The 19,931-nt window shown below is 48.2% G+C and overlaps 1 protein-coding gene across 2 annotated transcripts; it reads right to left on the bottom strand.

Moving 5' to 3' along the window:
• Positions 1 to 241: 241 nt before the first annotated feature.
• Positions 242 to 19,614, bottom strand: LOC148051692 (glial cell line-derived neurotrophic factor-like). Of its 2 annotated transcripts, none has more exons than XM_087735452.1 (3): positions 19,491 to 19,614; positions 16,691 to 16,789; positions 242 to 832 (listed from the first exon to the last, which is right to left on the bottom strand). In XM_087735452.1, the coding sequence occupies exons 2-3, from the start codon at positions 16,761 to 16,763 to the stop codon at positions 348 to 350; spliced, it is 558 nt and encodes a 185-aa protein (XP_087591578.1). In that variant the 5' UTR covers positions 16,764 to 16,789; positions 19,491 to 19,614; the 3' UTR covers positions 242 to 347. The 2 variants fall into 2 exon arrangements, with proteins under 2 accessions (XP_087591578.1, XP_087591579.1); XM_087735453.1 differs by lacking the exon at positions 19,491 to 19,614 and adding an exon at positions 18,042 to 18,532.
• Between the last annotated feature and the right edge of the window lie 317 nt (positions 19,615 to 19,931).

The following is a 19,931-nucleotide window of genomic DNA, read 5'->3' as shown; positions in this document are numbered from 1 at the left end:
TAACTAAAACACTGCATGGTACAGCAGGGTTGTGTTTTTAAGCACATTCCTCATGGATCTGAGTCTCACTGACGGTGGACTGTGTCAAACGGGAAAGGGAGCACGCACGCCATCCAGCCGTCGGCACCTCCACCTGAGCTTTTATTTACTTTCCCATAGGACGTCAAAAGCCTCCATCCTCCTACGCCACCTCACCCCCCCCCCCACCCCCGGCTCCCACGACCCCTTGTTCTGCGTTCTTGGTCCTCTTTTCTCCACTCTGAGCAGACGCTTCCCCAGGAACCTTGGTCCCTCTCTTTGCATCATAGCAGGAATGCAAAACCGGCGCCGCCTCTGGCGTGCAGCCGTCAGACACATCCACACCTTTTTGCGGAATGTTTTTTCAGTATGTGGTAAACCAGGTTATCGTCCAAAAAGGACAGGTCATCATCAAAGGCTGTGGGTCTGCAACAAGCTTGCCTCACTTTGTCAGTGACCAGTTTTTTCTTTCTTGTTAAGTTTTTTAAAATTTTGTCATAGGTGGTCTCGGCTGCATCACAAGATCCACTGCAATACCGGAAAATTAGCTCTTCTTTGGTTTCATATCCCAAATCCAAGTCAGTCACGTTTAAATGCATTTCTGTTAAGACACATCCTCGATTTTTGCCTTTTTGATTCCTCCTTCCCTTTTTGCTGGAATTCTCTATGTTTGTGGCTGCGTTTTGCCGGTTTCTCTCCCGCCTAGAAAAAATCGGAGTCTGTTTATCCGGCGACCTCCTCAGTCTCTTAATGGTGGCTTGAATAAAGTCCACTACCTCATCAAACTGCTCTGGATAATCCTCTGGCATATTAGCTGTTGGGGAAAGAGAGAAAAGGCTTTGTCATGTGTCAGTTGTCATTAATGGAAGTTTATCCATTCGTGGCTCAAAAATGTTAGACACATGCAAGCTGCCCTGCCTATTACTTCAGAGAGTGTGCCCAGGACCCTCAGAAATCAGGGAGAATTTGGAATGGTTTAGATCATCATGGAAACTCATTTGGGGAAAAAGAAATTAGATATGTATGTATCTCTGTAGGTGTCTGCTGACGCTTGGTAGCACTCTGGCACATCTTTCAATATTGAATAAGCCCTGTCAAAATCAAGGGAAAAAAAAGCATGCCATGATATAAATATTAGTTAATGGGTGTATGAAGCTACTGTAGAGAGGTTATACAGGCTCTTCCCAGCAAAGCAGCAAAAAGACGAGGTTTCTTTAAAGCAATTTTGTGATTATAAATGTTAATTGCTGTCTTTTCACACCAGCAGTGGTTAGCCACCTATCGATAAGGTCTTTGGGTAGGACAGAAGGAGGAATTTCCTGGAGTGCCAGGCTGAGCTGAGCTATTATTCCTGGCTGAATGCCTGCTGTTTTTAATACTTTTAGGGAATAATTATTATCAGAGCTTTTGAAAAATTTCTCGTGGAATTATTTCATATCACAAGATGCTGTTTAGATTGAGTAGAAATAGGTCAGAATAGAAGTATTATGTTAATTTTCAAGGGAAATGATATTAATGCATTTTCTTTTTATTAAATTATCTATTTCATTTTTCATTTGATATATACTCTACCAGTGATAAAATATTCAAGTAAATTAAATCATAGAATCATAGAATACCAGGTTGGAAGGGACCTCAAGGATCATCTGGTCCAATCTTTCTAGCACAATCTAGATGAGATGCCCCAGCACCATGTCCAGCTGAGTCTTAAATGTGTTCAGCATAGCTGAGTCAACCACTTCCCTGGGGAGATTATTCCAATGATTGACTGTTCTCATTGTGAAAAATTTACCTCTCATGTCCAATCGGAATCTCCCTGGGAGTAACTCATACCCGTTACCCCTTGTCCTCACCATGCAACTCCTTGTAAAAAGGGAGTCTCCATCTTCTTTGTAGCTCCCCTTTCAGTACTGGTACATGGTGATGAGATCACCTCTAAGCCTCCTTTTCTCAAGGCTGAACAAACCCAGCTCTCTCAGCCTATCCTCATATGGCAGGCTTCCCAGACCTTTGATCATCTTGGTGGCCCTTCTCTGGACCCCCTCCAGCCTGTCCACATCTTTTTTGTATAACGGGGACCAGAACTGTACGCAGTATTCCAGGTGTGGCCTGACAAGCGCCGAGTAGAGAGGGATAATGACTTCTTTATCTCTGCTGGTGATGCCCTTTTTGATGAAACCCAGCATCCTATTGGCCGCCTTGGCTGCAGCAGCAGCACACTGCTCACTCATATTGAGCTTCCTGTCCACCAGGACCCCCAGGTCCCTTTCCACAGAGCTACTCTCCAGCCAGGTGGATCCCAGTCTGAGCTGCACTCCTGGATTATGTTTTCCCAGGTGCAAGACCTTACACTTGTCCTTGTTAAACTTCATAAGGTTCTTGTTAGCCCACTCTTCCAGCCTATCCAGATCTTCCTGCAGGGTGGCTCTCCCTTCCAGAGTGTCTACTTCCCCACTCAGTTTGGTGTCATCTGCAAACTTCATCAGGCTACACTTGATCCCGTTATCCAGATCACTTATGAAGATATTGAATAGTGTTGAAGTCAATGAAATGTTTTGATACTAGCAGAATGAACCCCTTCAAGGAGGGTGAAATTGAACATGTTCTGAAATATTCTCAGGTTTCAGCTTTTCAGCATGATTTGGAAAAAAATTGCGTTTTGAAATCTTTAAACTTCCCATGGACTATATCCCTCAATGTGATCTGCTTTAGTGAATACAGTGATTTAACGGAGGGTCAGGCTGTCAGGAGCCCGTGTGTAGGTGCCCTTATATTGTATTATTAATGATTGCCTCTTAAACACATAAACTACATTGCAGTATTGAGATTTTTTTTTCCTCATTCATTGTGCCAAAAATTGAGTCTTTGAGGATTCACTTCCTTTGCATGAAGACCTAAGAGGATGCTTCTTTCTGTACTTATCTCCTAAGTGCCCACCCACATAACAGACCAGTGTCATGCACCCAGCCCTGCATGTAATGGGGCTCCATCTTCAGAAGGACCCCTACAAATGTCCCAGGAACTGCAAATATTGGGAAAGGTGATAGAGAGCCACAAAGGCTCTCACTCAGTCAGGTGCTGAGATAGGAACAGCTCCTTAGGCAAAGGCTCAGCACCACATTTCCCTAATTAGCACTATAACAGACAGGAGCCCTGATGGGAGATCAGGCAGCAAATGTACCCAGCCCACATGCGGTGGCATGGACTCTGTTAACAGGAGAGAAGACACAAGGCTGCCTCCCATTGCCTAGCAAAGGTGCACCTTTATATCCTCAACAGGAGCACCAAATATGCAGGAGATGGGGGCAGCAGGATGTTAACTCTGTTAGTGCAAAAACCTGCTGAAACACAGTGCATCTGCACTTAAGGAGGAATATGGACCCCACTCCAAAGCAGCCACATCCTAGAAGCCTCCTTCCATGATAAAACAGGGATGGATCAGAAGTATACGTTTTTTCATGGATGGCTCCAGCAAAATAGTGCAGACTGGTAAAAGAGTCTGCAGGCAATCTTGTACCTTCACATAATGAGGGTGACACATGGGAAGTGGGATCCTGTAGAGTTTGGGACTGGGAAAAGTGAGTTCCACTGTGTTTTACAGGTATCCAATGCTAATGGCAACAATCTCCAGGTACCAAAATACCCACTATGAGCCATACCTACTGGAAGGGGGTAGCTTGGATAGGTGTGTCCACCTAGGTTTGGTGGAAAGCTAGGTTTCTTAGCTTATAACCCAATAGGGGAAGGATGTGGCCCTGAGGAGATGGCTCTAGCTGTGCCATTCCCCACTCTCACCTTCAAATTGCCTCCTCATACTACTGTGACTACCCCAGCCCACACCTCTGTCATATTTCTGGCCCAACCCTTGTAGCAACAGTATGACACAACAAGACGTTGTCTGTGGAGAGTGAAATACAACCATCAGGGAAGTATACTAGGGTTTAATGAAATCCATGCAAGGGTCAATCATCAGGAAGGAGCTGGGAGATTGTTACAGAGAAACCTAACCTATACCAGACTCTTGTCTGCAACTTTCAGCCTCATATTTATCCCAAATCTGGTATTCTGCCTTTTCAGTGAGGGAAGTAAGTCTCCCCCACCTAAGAAGGGAGAAACAAAACTGTGGATTACCTGAAGAGATAAACCAACTGGGCACGTTGGTTTTAAACTGCTTGCAATTCAGATGCAAAAATGTCACCTACCCCTGCAACAGTGCTATATGCAGGAGTCTACTTTGGTTAAATATTAATCAGACAGTCATAGGGTCCAAGCACTGTCCTGCCCAAGCCGATCCAAGTATGCCCTGGAGGGTAGATAAAGAGGGGGAAAGGCCCATGTTGTGGACCGTGTCCCTGCTTAGAGCCCATGCTGACATCTATCCTGACTCATGTGTGATGACTGCCCCAACTGCACCAAGGGAGCTAATGTTGCTGAGAGCCTTCTGTACTGCTAGTCGCCTATGACACTTAAGGTGGAGGAAACACACCGTAGATAAGCCCTATGCAATGCTGCTAATGCAGGCATGGGGTGTCAACATGGCAGAAGGTGGAAGCAGTAGGGGAAAAAGTAGATCAAGTAATCAAGCCAGAGGGGTATCCAACTAGAGGAGCCCTACCTACACACATGGACTTGCTGCAAAGAGAAGATGGGGTAATTGGCAGCATGGCCAATCCCGCTAATCTCACTGGGGCTCTAACACAAACCATGCAAGAAGCACTCCAAGCTGTAACCCGGGATGAAGCGTGCGTGGCTGATACGTCTAACAGAGCCAAGGATCCCTACTCAGCTCATCCCCTATTGCAACATCAGGCCACTTGGGAGATTTGCTGGGAGGGATGCCAGCACTATGAGTAAGATGAATGCCAATTTTCTGTCTCCAGGGTGGACTTCCCCTTCAGCCCAGGGGACTGAAAAATATCCCAAACAGATATCCAAATCTGTCCAGAGGACTCCTGCAGTGACTCCCATTATTTGGAGATTACATCACTTGAGGAGACACAAGGCACGTGGGTGATATTAGGGAACCGGTGGGTGTGCACAGAGCCCCCTCAAGGAAACGTGCTGGACCTATCGACCCTGGCCAGTGTCTGCCCACCTACAACCACACATGCTGTTACGGGACTATGTGTGTACACGACGTTAACCACAATGGCAGCTGCATTACTGGGCTACCCAGTGAGTCCTTGCAAGTTGTTGTAAGCAACAACACCCTCTACCTGTGGAGGCCCAAACTAGTCACAATCAATGCAACAATGCACTTTTTGGCACATTCCAACTGGACTGCCAATGTGCCCCAAGTTTGCTTCCAAAATTTAGCACTGTTTGAGGAACACCTCCAATTCCCCATGATCAACCAGCCTCAACACAATCCCAAAAAGCTGAGTTTCAACACACACTCAGTGGTGTGGGTCTGTGCTCTTGGTACTGCATCAAGCGCAGCTGGACCCAGCAACCACTGAATCATGGACCCAAGCAATGAGGCTCATACTGATCGAATGTGGCTTGGTGCTAATTTTCTGCTGCTTAACAAAGCATAGTCATCAGTGTGACTACAAACATTCACTGAGTGGCTCACAGGGGTTTGAAGGAAACCTTGACAGCCAGGAGTGAAGTGAGAGTTGACTTAGTGGCCTATGCCAAGGTGCCAGTCATGACTCAGTAGGGATATTTGGTTGTTCAATAAGTATGGGTGCAAAGCCTGAGAGCCCGAAACAAAATGCCGTAAAAAACTCTTGAAGTAGGACCCTGGGCAACCAAGTAGAAATGCCAGCATTAACACAAGGCACTAGAGATAAATGCTAAGGAAGCTACCACCAGACATCATACATGAATAAGCAATAACCACTGACCAAGGACTAAAGACCATAAAAGGCTAATGGACAGTAGGGAAGGTGAAGACTGACAGCAGGACCACCCCAGCCTGATGGGCACTTGGTAGATGTGCTCCAGGGATGCCAAGAGACCTCCCTACACCACAGCCACCGCCTGCCGAGCACTTGTTTGGTCTCTGCGCTGTGGTAAGTGCTGCTGGGGGTGAAGAGGGCGCTGAGCTGAGCTGTGTGGCTAGGGAACACCACCACACTCATAGGGGCTGCCTTGGCATAGAGTGCTGGTTTGTAACCTGAATAAAGCCACTTGATTGAGCCATGATCTGTTTTACTTAGTTACCCCTCTGTCTCAAACACTGTTTAAAAACCATTTATAGTCTCGTAATGAAGGTCAACAGCCTGGCAGCTTTGCTTCTCTAATACTGCATGGACTGCACTGACTTGACTGTACAGCAGACAGAGCTTTCCGTGGGGATTTCACATCCCTGGGAAAAGCACATATTATTATCCCTTCTTATAAAATATACAGTTTGGATGTGTGTATATGTGTGCTGTATTTACACGTACACACGTACAAAGTGCCAGCAGAAAACACTCAGATACTATGGCAATAAAGGCAGTAAAGATCTTCTCTGAGCAGTAGTACCTGGCTCCAGGGTGTGAAGGAATTAGAATTTAAAAATCTGAAGCCACCTAGGATAGGATAGGATAGGATAGGATAGGATAGGATAGGATAGGATAGGATAGGATAGGATAGGGTAGGGTAGGGTAGGGTAGGGTAGGGTAGGGTAGGGTAGGGTAGGACAGGACGGGATAGCCCACAACAGCATGTGCTCAGTATAGGTTAGTGAAGGTTGGTTCACACATACATGAGTGTGATGCACCTCAAAGCAGGCATTCCCCAAGGGAAAGGACCATACGTCCTGGAAATGTAAAATCCTCCCTCAGGGGGCACAGGGCCTCTGTGTATCTTGTTCACAGCATGGCAAAAAGGCTCACAGACCCCATCAGTCTTCCGTGTCCAGCTGAACCAGAGCTCTTGATCTGCCAGGAGTTTCTCACAGGATCAGAAAATGAATAAAAAAGTAAAGAAGGAAAGAACGAAACATCACAGGACTGGTGAACATAGGAATCTAGAAGAGTGACCAGGCTGGGCACAGAGTTGGTCAATGCCAAACATCCAAAACTCCAGGAGTCAAACAAAAATAAAGAAATGAGACTCATTTAAAAGACATTTAAAAAAACAAGAACATTTGCATCATCTGTTTGCTGTTTGCTTGCTTTCTGAACCTTTAGGGCACATTCAGATCACAGTTTTGACCCAACCTTTTGGGTTAGGAACACCCCTCTTGAACGCAAACTGAAATTCTCTCCTCACTGCTGCTCTCTGGAACCTGAGGCTTTGACCTGCCCGTCCCCAAACACAGTCCCTGTCCCCTGGGCACTGCAAGAGCTGGCAGCATATACAGGCGCAGGCTCCTGCAGACAAACACCTGTGGTGCTCCCCACCAACCTCTGCAGAAAGCCACCCCAGAGCTCTGCTTTGGGCACGCAGGGAAACGTGCCTTCCTCTGGGCATCTTCCCCACTGCAAACCCCCCAGAGCCTGCCTTTGCATTTCCAATTAATTAGAGACACTGCGTGCCAGCAGGACCGGGATCCGATGCCTGCACTTTTTAGAAGAATAAATTATACAGTGTTCAGACAGACTTCTACATAAAATAGGTCTAAACAAACATCCAAACCAAACTCATCACAATCTCAAGAAAACAGTTTCCATTAAGGAAAAATGGACAATTTATTTCTGTCTATTCAAATGTGACCACAATTAGATTTTGTAAAACTATTCCTTTGATTTCACTAGCAACAGATTTATTTTAAAGCCAAATATTCCCCTGCAGTGGCAGTAACCCAGCATGGTAGAGCAAGAAACCATCAGTTTGTATCTGACCACAAGTTGATTTCAGTGGGAAAAGATGGATCTCCAGCTTTTGAGAAAAAAATCCAGTTACTCATTTTGGTGCCTGGTTATGGATTTAAAAGGCTAACTACAGTCTCTTTTGACCATGCTGTCTATTATGGTTTACAAGAAAAGCTTAAATTCTATTAATTGCAAAATAATAATTTATATAAGTGGGTTTTTCTTTTTTTTAAAATCTCATAAAACTTGACATAAGTTATTGGAAACTGTACTTTAAGGAATAGTTTTCTATACTGATCTTAGAAAAATTTAATTACATCACTGCAGCATTATTTGGCACTTTGCATATCCTGAATTAAAGTGATATAATAAAAGTCACATAAGGTATACTAAAAATGATAAAATTAAATGTTTATTTTACATTGTAGCTTTTATGCATGCATTTGTGGGATTGCATAGCTACTACATCAAAAGTTCAGGCCAAACATTTAATAAAATTACCAGGATATTTCACTTAAGCACAGCTGTCTTTCAATTGGAGAAGTTCAAACAGCAGCATTCAGACTCTTGTTTAAAGTATGATTTCAAAGTTCAAGGAGGTTAATCCAGCTCATTATAATGATAAGCATTATTTAGAAAATTCAGATCCAGATCTGTGTTAGGATCAAATGGCTCTTTTTCAAAACAGTTCTGGTACTTTAATCCGGGACCTTCTTAACTAAAATATTTTAATTACCTTTCTTTCCTGGTTGTTTTTTAAGTTTCCTCCAAAGTTATACTCACAAAGATGTTTCTTCTTAGATCATTTGCTAGTGGGAAATATACAATTAATGTGCCTCTAACTGTGACTGCAATGAATCATCCTCATTTTTTGCTGCTTATACAGATGACTCTGGTATACCATTTATTCATTAATCATTTTTGTATTTAGCTTGCTTTGCAGTAATGTTTTCAGGTACTTATTATAGTGGACAAGCCCTATCCAAACACAAAATCTCCCCATCTCACACCACAAAGGCATACTTTAGGAGACCCTCGGAGTAACCTGTTTGTGGAAGTGTGACCTTAGTGAGGTTAAAATTACCAGTGTGATGAACAGTCTGCTTTGTAAAGTAAAAAGGTGTGAACTGTGGTGGGGATAAAACATTCATTTTATTAAAAATGAAATACTTTTCATGAAAAACAAAGCCTATCATGCAGGCATCAAAGCAAAGGTAGGTGTTAAAACTAGTTATACTGAAAAGTTTTCAGGATTTAAACAATTAAAATATCACCTCTCTGAGGCATGACTTTGCTTTCATGCCTTGCATGAAAATCTGTGAGGCTAAGAGTGAAATGGAAACCAGTCGGTTGTGTCCATTAGTAAATAGAGCATCAAACACACCAGGGCCAGCTCATCTTTAAATGTTTAATACAGTTCTGGTTCACTACCTCACTCCCTGCCTTGCCAGCTCCCAGAAAACACTGCGTCCTCCCCTCCGACTCAGAGAGTCCTTAGAAATGGAGCCTCTCACTGGTGTCATTTGTCTCTCATCAAGGTAAAGTGCTAAGTAACCTGGAGGATGACTCCGGGGCCACTCACACCAGTCAGGTATGATAAAGCACAGGGTTAACCTACCTGGTGTGCTTGTTCCTAATGGAGCAGCCAGAAGTTTTGTGTTTGTAGCTCACTAGCTAACCCTGCCACTTCCCATGTGTTGGTCATAAAGGCAAACCTGCAGAGTACTTCGTATTTTCACACTGCCATGCTTGGCAGTGCCTCCCCTTGCATCCTTTGCCTGCTTTCTCACAGGTATGAAATACTGGTTGCTACCAGAAGAAAGAGGAAAAACAACAGGACCGTCATAATTGCTGCCAGTTGGGGGCATGACCTGATAACAGAGGGAAAAAGCAAGGTCAGGTGAATTGGGTGAAGTAAAAGAAGCTGCCTTGCAAGCTGACCTGTCCACAAGAGTTTCTTGTTCTTTGTCTGGTCCAGGCAGGAGTTGTTCACAAGATCCTGCCCGACTTTGGGCTGGCACCTGGGGCTGGATCCCTCCTCTGGCCCCTGGGCAAAGGAGTGTCTCATCTGGCAGTCAAGCAGCAAAGAAGCAGCAAGAGGATGTGGTCTCGCCTCTGATTCAGAGCTTTGAAAAAACAGCTCTGAAGCACTGAGAACCAGACAGCTTTTCAGTGGTCACTCTTGAGGTTTTGTGACAGATCCTGCAGTAGCTGCCAGAGGCCGATCTGCACTAGGGCCTTATTGTACGGGGCTGTGTGGGTACTCAAGCACCCACGAGGAAGTCTCCGCATCTGAAGAAGTTACAGCATAAACACTGTAAAAGGGGAAAAATAAAAAGTGGCAGTGCCCTGCCTGAAGCCACTGACTGAGCAGGAGCCAAACCTGGGTGAAGCAAAGCACATACCTGCCTTGTTGCCCACCATGTCTCCTCACTAAGGCCTTGTACCCCTCCGAATCCATACCATGCTGAATAAATCTCCAGCTTCCCAGTAAAACCTGGGTTTATGCTTAATATTTGGTTCTGTCCCATCCCTGCAAGAGCCTCAAATGAGTATGTATGACTGGGACCCAAAACCTGTGACCTCTATTAGCAAGAAGGCATGCAGCCAGCTAACAGGCATGGCACTGAGACTTTAACAGAGGAACTACTGTTGGTAATAAAAAGAAATTCTCTTTAGCGTTCCTGGTGCAGAAGTGATCCAGCCCAGCCCTCGCACGACATCAGTAAACCCCCACATTGTTCACCCAGCCCCACTTTAGTGCCAGCTCACTGAATGGGAACAGCGTAACAGAAATAACAGCAGAAGTGTCACTGCAACAACAGCTCAACTATACCAATCAAGCAACTGTTCCAGGGCTGCCTGTGTTCTTACACTGCATCTCCCATTGGGTTTTAGGAGTGTCCCCAAGAAACAAACACAGGCAGCAAAGCAGCAGGAAGGGACCCTATCCCAGTCTCTTCCCTGGGGCAGTAAAGCAGAGCCATCCAGGCAAAACCACGGCTGATGCCCCTACTGTGACAATTTCTGCTGCTATCAGATTTTGATCTGACCTATAAATAATACGCGTTCTTCTACTGTCGCCTTTCACTACCTGCATTTCAACCTGTTTACAATAGGAACGACATGAAAAGTTTTAATATTGCAGTTCAGAAAGTGTTCTTATTATAATAACCAGTCCCTCGCTCTAGGACAGGTGCTACGTGCTCCGCTGCAGGAGGTCTCACGCTGGGATGTGTGGACCACGACCTGTCAGATGGCGTCGGCAGCTGCTTAGAGGCAGCCGGGCTCCAAAGAGCTCTGTCCCCTTCCCAGCCAATACGCTGGATCCATACCTCCCTGTCAGAAATTTCCTGAGTAATTGCTGGTTTTGCCAAAGAAATCTTACACACTTGGGATGGGAGCAGAGGTAGTCCAGATATTTGTATGTAGCGTCTTAGTTAAAGTGGATATGACCAGCTTGCCTCTAAAAACATGGCCACCTGAGAAGTTTTGGCATACCTGCTGTAACACTGCCTGGCCCAGATGCAGGAAAACAAGTATTTTGATTTCAGCGTTTGCTTCTTTTGAAGCCTATTCCTGTTCAATAAGCATTAAAGCATTTGTACAAGTCCCACTGACTTCAAAGAAATGTACCTGCAGGTTTCCGTTTAAGTGCTGTACCAATACATACAGACTAAGGCAAAAGCCTAAATATCTGCTAGTGTCATACAATGTGGCTTTATTCCTTAAAAAGAATGCTGATATTTGAAATGTATTACATAATTCATTTTCTGTCCTTGATCTTAAAAACAGACATGCTCTAATGTATATTTTGTGTCTTAATGCTTTGTTTGTACCTTTCTCAAATAAATCTTTTTGATTCTGTTTTCTTTCTTCTCTTCTTTCTTCTTAGGACTGGATTTCCAAGAATCATTGAAATCTTTCCTTTGGTTCCCCTTACCAAATATTACTTGATCAGAAACTACAGCTGGTTTTGTCGAAAATGACAATTGTGCAATGTCAACCAGCACTAATGTGGCAGTGGCCTATTTAGATGTTTGATGATCCTGAACATGGTTATGTTGCTGAATTCTTCAGCCTTCCAAGAAAGGTTTTGCAGCTTGTCATCTGCAGACCCTGAACACGGGGATTTCTAAAATATATTGAAGAGACCTATGAAAGGTGACCAAGAAAAGCATGTTCAGGTATGTTATCTAGCAACCCACACCTGCAAAACATCTAAAAGGATCCACACTTCCACTGGGAAATTTTTGAGGTCCCTAAATTGAAAAGGAGCAAAGACATAAAACTTTAAACAAAGGACAACTGTTAAAATGATAATAAAACCATATTCTCTTGCATTTCAGTCCTTTCCTCCTTAAGTCTCAGAACATCCTTCACAGGAGTATATTCAGTAGTTATACCTGAGATTGCGGAAAAATCGGCTTCTAGGGCTAAATGCATCTGGATTTATCCAGATGTGTCCTGTTCTTTCTTTTTTTAGAATTTTGCCCATAAAAAAAAAAAGGCAACTTTGAATGCTTAAGATTTCTAAAAGCCTAGATAACCTGGGCGTGCCCATGCAAACAAACTTTACTATATATATATATATAGTAAAGGAATATATATATATATATATATATATATAGCCCAGGGACACAGACACACTCGGTCTGACACTGGCTGGATGCACTGGCTGTACTGGATACACACAGATCAAATGACGCAGTGTGGCACCTGCTCAGTGTGGCAGATACCTCTCCGATGCATTGGATTTACTGTGCATGGGCAGGTTACCTCTGTAGCTTCTGGGTGTCTTTTAGACTAAAGCGCATATGCCACACCATAAGTGTGTTGAGCAGGAAAGTCTGGACAGAAACATGAGAGTTCTGGTTCGTAACACTGAATGTGCCTAATAAATGCTGTAGAGAAGGAAATGCATTCATTTGGAAGTATAATTTAATACCATTTTTGCCTTAAAGAGCCCTACAATATCACTGTTCATTCTAGATACCTTCCATACTAGTTGATAATGTTGCAGCTAAATGCAATAACTTAACATTAAATACCCCTTAGCAGGGGTAGGAAGAGTGTTTAACAGTGGTATAATGCACACATAACACAGTGTGTATGGTATAACACACCAAAGGAGCTCCAACAACAAATGACCATCCAGTGGCCATGGAGTAACTCAGTCATTATAATGCAAAGAAGCATCTTTTCCTTCTATTAAGAGGGAAAAGCCTATGGTGAGATTTTTCATTTAATTCTACATGTATAGCACTAGTTCTTACTAAAGATGCTTGCTCACTTGATCAAGAGACTATATATCATATCCTGGATCTTAGGATACTCCAGTCCTCACATACATGTTGATTATGGCCATACAGCAGCAAGCACTTACAAAATGTATTCACTGGGAACTGCATATAAGTCAAACCAAGTGTTTGGCTCCCTCTGCACTGTCATGCTTCTGAAGCTGCTGACTTAGTTTTTAGCTTATAGTAATTTGGTTTATATTTGTTCTGTTCACAGTTGCTATTTAAGCTAATTGTGTCCTTCCCCCAGCAGACTGTAGCATGACGGAAAGAAAGGTTTTTCTAACTTTACAAATGCTACAGCTACTCATGTGAAATAAGATATCCCATGAACACTGATGCCTAAAATGCCTATGAACACTGGATTAATCTCAAATATACTGCATTTATGGAGGCTACTCTCACTCCAGCCTCCAGTCCACTAAAAAATGCAAAGATTGCAATTGCCAACACCCTCTGCCATCTCTAATTACTGCCCTGAACAGCAAAGGTCAGCACATTACACCTGATAAGCCTGGGAGGTTAGGACCTTGCCTGTAGGCTGGAACGAAGGAAGGTTTCGAGCCAATCTGAAAGAGATGGGGCAGCATCAGGTGACCTCAGAGCACTTTGCAGAGAAAGCAGTCCCATCAAATGAGAACACAAAAAGGTGTCAAGGGCCTGGGAAAACAGATCTGTGCTCCAGCAAGGTGTTTGGCCTGTCCCTAGGAGCAGGGCACGATCTCACAACCCTACTAACCCCCGCTGCCGGTGGTGTATGGGAGACCTGACCTCCCTGGAGTAAGAGCAATGCACACCTCGGAGCGCAACTGCTACTCCCCACCCAACCTGTGTGAGGATCACTTTAGGGGAGAGCAGTGCACCCCTCTGAACGCACGCAGCACCCAGTCCTGCTCAACACCCACGCACTGCCCTATGCAGATGAACCAACATGGGTGATGATGGCGCTCCCACCGCTTTGTGAGCTGCCTCCTGCAAAAGCACTCGGCAAAGCAGCTGACCAACAGTATTCACAGAGATATTAATACACGGCAGGTCCACCAGCAGACGAGCCAGGGAGCTGCAAGCATGCCTGCATGCTCATGGCATACTGCCCTCTGCTTGTAAGAGAAACCTTGAAGAGGAGAGGGAAATCTACATGGTGTAGATGTGACTCCTCTTGTGTAAGTTGTTCTATGTCTTTCATGTGCTGAAGGGTGCGTGCCACCAAATGGTAAGCAGAGAGAAACAAATATGTCAAAGACACTGACAGTGGTGACTCGAACAAAGTGCTGCTGTGGCGGGAAGGCAGAGATGTGCCCGGATAGGATCAGCCTCATGGGCTCTGTGTTTGCAGACTGCTCTCCAGATACCACACACTTTTAAATCAACTAAAACCAGCATAAAAGTGGATCAAAGTATTTCACTGCATTCTTACAGCCGCCTTTCTGCAGGTCTCCCCTGACTCATCTGACTTGGCAATGTAGCGGAGAGAAGAGTTTCTGACTTTCAGGCACAGGTGCTGTGTAAACCACTAGTGTGTAAAGATCACAGGAACTCCCTGGATTTCCCCCAATTTCTGTTGTGAACAGCACTGTTTACTTTCCCCTTGTAGCCAGGCCTGTCTATTTGTGATCTGCACGGTTAAGAGATCGAGACCAAACTATCAGCCCTTTCTGAAATGACTATCCTGGGCAACAACCTGCAACCCAGCTCTGCTTGGCAAAGCCTATGCCTGTACTCTGGAAACAGATTTCTGGAAGAGGCTGTCTATTGATACTACCATAGCTCAGGTAAAACACAGGTCATCTTTCTTCCCATTTCTTGTTTACCCAATCCACAGAAAAAAATGAGAAGTTTTGGACACTAAGAACAGACAAGACTGCTACTGCTACCTGTGCAGAGAAATCAGCTCACCAGGAACCACATTCCCAGAAGTAAGTTTCAAGATAAAAGCAGTATTGTACAAATACTCCCACCCTGGAAAGACAGAGCATTAATGCTCTCTCACCCATGCTGCTTTCCCCCTAATGCTCTTCTTGCCACCAGTGCTGCAGCAAGCCCATGCAGAGGGGACCGACACGGCGGCCTGAAAAGCTGATCACTGCTTCTCGTAGGACAGCTCAGTGCCCTGGTACCTTCCCCGCCACGCAGCTCGCCATGGAGAAGATCACCACGTGTGACGGCCCCACAGCCCTGGCATGCTGGAGCTCTGGGAGGAAGCGCTTTTGGCTGACCTCCCTGCGTGGAGGGGCTGAAAGGATGTCAGGGGCTGCTGGTCTGCAAGCAGCAGGAGACCAGGCTGGGATGGGATGGGAGGAGGTGGCAGCCTGGGAAAGATTCCAGCGGGGGAAAACACAAGCAAGAAAAGGAAATAGAGAAGACTAAATGGGGAAGGACATAGATATGTGTGCGTGGGGACAGATGGAAGAGGAGATGGATGTTGAAGAGGGGATGCAAAGTGGAGTCATGGCACACGATTCCCTGCTCGGCGCCTCCACACTGTGTTAGTCCAGCTGCTTCCAGAGAAACCAGAGTGGGGCTGCCTGTGGCTGGAGCTGCAGCAGGCGCAGGGAACGGACGTGCCTCCAGATAAGGAGATAAAAAAGAATCCCAATTACTGGATATTGTCTGCATCCTGCAACAAGCTGAACAGAGAGGGCTGAGCAAGGGCATAGGGAGCAAACTCCGAGCTGCTTCTGTGCCTTTGCTAAGTGAATATCTCCACAATTCACGTGAGTATTTTGCCACTTCTTATTGAGTCATATTAACTCTCACTTTAAAAAGCCACCAGTGTTAGCATAACACTCACATACTGCCATGAAAATCCTGTATCTGCTATTGTAGGAGACCTATTATTAGTGAGGCATTATTATTATCTGTCATTTGGATTGTAAGCTGTCTTACTGTGAGCCGGTTCATGTGGATTACTCTGCATCAAGCTCCTAACCCTGCCACCGCTACTCTTCTGTAAATTTCCACATGGACACACTAATTTTGGGATCAGGATCCAAGAAGGATTTAATGAAACTCAGCAGCGCTCCAGGATGTGTACAGTGCCTCGCACCATGGAGCCCAATTTCCATCAGGACTTGCGCCCACTACAGACAGTGAATAATTGCATTGGCAGGTCTGAACACAGAGAGGAGCTTAAAGCGGTGGGGAAGGAGTTTCAGTGCCTGCATTGGGAGGTGTACGTACCTGATCCTCCTCCCAGCTCCTTTGCATACAACTAACTTTCCCATTTCTCTGGGTTTTTCAACCAAAGGGATCTTATGACCGCCAGGAAGGTAGAGCTGGAGGTGGGGGGGAAGGAGGACATTTCCACTGCAATTGCCAACCCCGAGCTTTGGAGGATGACTTGGTTTGGAGCTGCTGGAGCCAGACCAGAACCACTGACCCTGCCTGGGGGAGAAGTGGGGGTAGAAACTGGGGGGGGAAGGGCGGGGGGGAGTGGGATGTCCTTTCCTTACCCTGATACCTGGGCAAAGGGGAGCAGGTTTAGCAAGACAGACAGCGGTGGCTACGAAGGGGAATGTTTCTTACAGTCACTGTGCACAGCATAGGGAGGCAGCAGGCTGATGGGGGAAAGATCGTCTTCAGGCCCCTCTACCACTGAAGGGGGCCCCTTGGGAGGCATCTTACCAGTGGGCAGGGGCGAGGTGGAGACCGTGCTGAGCAGCACCACGCAGACAGCCACAACATCCCATAACTTCATCTTAGATCTCCTTCCAACACGGGCCCCTGGCAGAGAGGAGAGGCAGGGTTAGCTCCCAGCTGCTGCGCTCCCCGGGTCCTGCCCCCTTCCCTGCCAACCCTGAGACAAAGCTGCGCAGCCTCACACCCCAGATCAGCCAGGTCCACCCTGGCCAGGCCTAGGGACAGAGCAGGGGGAAACAACCTGTGCCCAGCTCACCTTCCCATCCCCATCTCCATCCCCATCTCCTCCCAGAGTGAGGGAGGTGGGCTCTTCCCAGTGAGCGGTGTGGGAGAGGGTGGTGCAGGATGGCCTCCAGCCCCTCTATGCCCAAGCGAGCTGCTTTGGGGGATGCGGGCAGGCAGGTCCCAGGAGCATGCGCCCAGGGACGTGGGGGTGTGACCGTGTCCCTGTGCTGGCAGCTAGGTCACCTTGTGCTCATCCTCCCCCAGCACCCAGGCAGTGCCAGGGCACCTGTCCCTGGGCTGGGCCAGGGTGGACAGGGCTGAACTGGGGTGCGGGGCTGCACAGCTTTGTCATGCTACAAACAAACCTTCCTTTCCCTCTCTTCTCCTTTCTCTCTCCTTTTCCCTTTCCTTTCCCCTTCCCTTTCCCCTTCCCAGTCTTCTTTTCTTTCCTTTTTTGTCTTTCCTTTTCCTCTTTTTCCTTTCCTCTCATTTTTCTCTCATTTTCTTTCCTCTTTCCTTTTCACTTCCCTTTTTCCTTTCCTTTTCCTCTTCCTTTCCTCTTTCCCTTTCTTCTTTCCTTTTCCTTTTCTCTTCCCATTTCCCTTTCCCCTTCTGTTTCCATATTTCTTTTTTCCTTTTTCCCTTTCCCCTTTCCTTTCCGTTTCCCATTTCCTCTTTGAAAGGGAAGGGAAATGGAAATATTTTCCTCTCCTTTTCCCTTTCCTTCTCATTTCCCTCTTCCTTGTTTCTCTCTCCTTCTCATTTGCTTCTCCTTCTCCCCTCCTTTTCTTTATCTTCCTTTTCCTCTTTCTTTTCCCTTCTCTTTTCCCTTTCCTTCTCTAATTTTCCTTCTCTTCTCGCATTCCCTGTCTTCTCGCTTTCCGGTCGCCCCGCCCGCAGTCAGCTACAGCACGCACCCCGATGGCCGCTGTCCGGGGATGACAGCTGCTCCCAGCCCGGTTCGACGCAGCTGCCCGGTGCGCGCTTTCCCCGCCGGCTGCTGCCTTCGCACCTCGCCGGGGTCAGGGGGCTGCGGGGCGGCCCTGTGCCCCCGGAGGGAGGGTGCCGCCCCGGCTCGCCCACTCCACCGCGACCCTCGCCTCGCCCTCACCTCTGAGCTGGTCTCGTCGGACCCGAGATGGACATTAACGCCGGGGAGCCGAGCGGCCGGACGGGCGATGCATGTGGGCCAGGTCGGGGTCCGACCGCCGGGACTCTGTGCGGGGGTAGGCGTAGGGATAGGGGGGGCAAGGTCGCAAGTCCGGATGGAGGCAGAGAGGAGCCGCCAGCACAAGTCCCAGCGGCCTCCCCCACCGCCGCCGCAGGTGCTGTGGCCGCGGCAGGAGCGGCCCCGCGGAGGTCTGCCCGCTCCGGCCCCGGAGCCGCACTCAGCAGCGGCGGGAGCGGCCCGAGCCGCGGGGAGCGCCGCCTGGCAGCGGGAGCTGGCTCTGGGTGCTGCTTTTGGGACCCTGCCTGGAAATCTGAGAAAGACACTCCATCAACAACTGCGGGGAATCTGATGAAGACATCAGGGCTCCTGTAACGCCAGCTGGTCCAGCACCGTGGGGAGCCGCGCACCGCTCGGACACGCACGCAACGGCGGGAAATAAAAAAAAAAAAAAAAAAAAAACACCAAAAAAACCCACGAAAAAACACCACCCCAGCCGAGGAGGGGAAAAAAATAAATAATCAAACCACCCCCCTCAGCCTGCTGGGAGAATCAGAGGCCGGCGCTGGGATTTGTAAAGCCGGTAGCAGCAGCAGCGAGGCTTCCTCCTCCAGATCGGGGGTCCCGTCGCGGCGAAAGCTTAGATCCAAGAGGGGAGCGTGGCGGGAGCGGCGGGAGGCCGGGCCAGTGCCGGGGAGCGTCCGCTCCGGCTGCCCCGGCTGGGCCTGGGCGCGCCCGGCTCCCCGGGCGCCGGCGGGGCTCGGTGGGAGGGGGCGCGGGACCGGGTGAAGGCGCCGCACCCGCGGGCGGAGGGGAGCGGGAGCCGGACGCGCGGACGCGGGGGCTTTGCCAGGACGACTCGGCGCCGCAGATGGATTTATAGGGCCCTTTGGCAGTGACGCGCCCTCCGCTGATTCGCTTTCAGACCCAAACACACGCTGGCCCCCCGCACCGGACCCCGCGGAGCCTCCAAATATCTCCCGGCTGAAGTCACCGGCCCGACATACCGTGCGCTGCGCGGACGCCGGCGCAGCGCCGCGGCACTCGCTGGCCTCGCGGTGGCGGGGCCGGGCAGGGGTAATCCAATACCGCACCGCGGCGGCGGCGCATCCCTCCCCAGCACCGCTCCTCCGCGCTGCCGCCGCCGGCCGCCCGCCGCCGCGGACGGACGGACGCACGGCAGCGGGAAGGCCGCCCCCTCTTCTCCCCTCGCCGGCCGCAGGTGCCGCCAGCGCGGCAACGGGGGTCCCCCGCCGGCACCCGCGCTGCGCTACACAGCCCGGCCCCTGGGCGCCCTGCGCGGGGGACGGCGGTTTGACTCGCCGGAGGCCGCTGTAAAGTCGCTGTAAACAGTCTCGGCTTTCAGCCCTGCGCCGTGTATTTATGACTCACCCAGTTGTCCGGAGGTATGAGGTCCTCATGTCGCCGGTGCTATGAAATTAACGCGTTGCAGCCCGGGCGTGAGGATGGGGAGCGCGCAGGGCTTGTGCGGCGACCAATAAAGCGCTCCGTCCGCTCTTGGCTGCTGCTTTTTTTTTTTTAAATTATTTTTTGCTTTTGGATATTGGGGGAGGCGCTGTGGTCTGGGACGGAGCAGCGAAACCCTCAGGAGACCAGTTGGCTCCCGAAGCGCGCCGCGCTGGTACAGCGCCGAGCACCGGAGCCCACCGCCGTGGGGGGCGGGGTGGACCCGCGTTGCGCATGGCTGGGCCGGGCCGGCGGCAGAGCTGCCCCCGAAAGTTGTAACCTGGCTGCGGATTTCTTGCAATACTCCCCCCCGGGTGCGTGTATGTGTGCGGTTATGTGTGTGGTTGTACATTCACACGTGTGCAC

Source organism: Nipponia nippon, unplaced genomic scaffold, assembly GCF_047370975.1.
Source record: "Nipponia nippon isolate SJK-2023a ecotype South Korea unplaced genomic scaffold, ASM4737097v1 scaffold_57, whole genome shotgun sequence".
Lineage (NCBI taxonomy): Eukaryota > Metazoa > Chordata > Aves > Pelecaniformes > Threskiornithidae > Nipponia > Nipponia nippon.
This window is presented reverse-complemented; position numbering and strand designations above follow the sequence as displayed.

Bases quoted from the DNA above. Each gene is read 5' to 3' on its own strand.
- LOC148051692 (XM_087735452.1), bottom strand. From the start codon at position 16,763: ATGAAGTTATGGGATGTTGTGGCTGTCTGCGTGGTGCTGCTCAGCACG. The intron at 833-16,690 runs GTAAGATGCCTC...TTTCCCCAACAG, and splicing joins CACCTCGCCCCTGCCCACTG to CTAATATGCCAGAGGATTAT.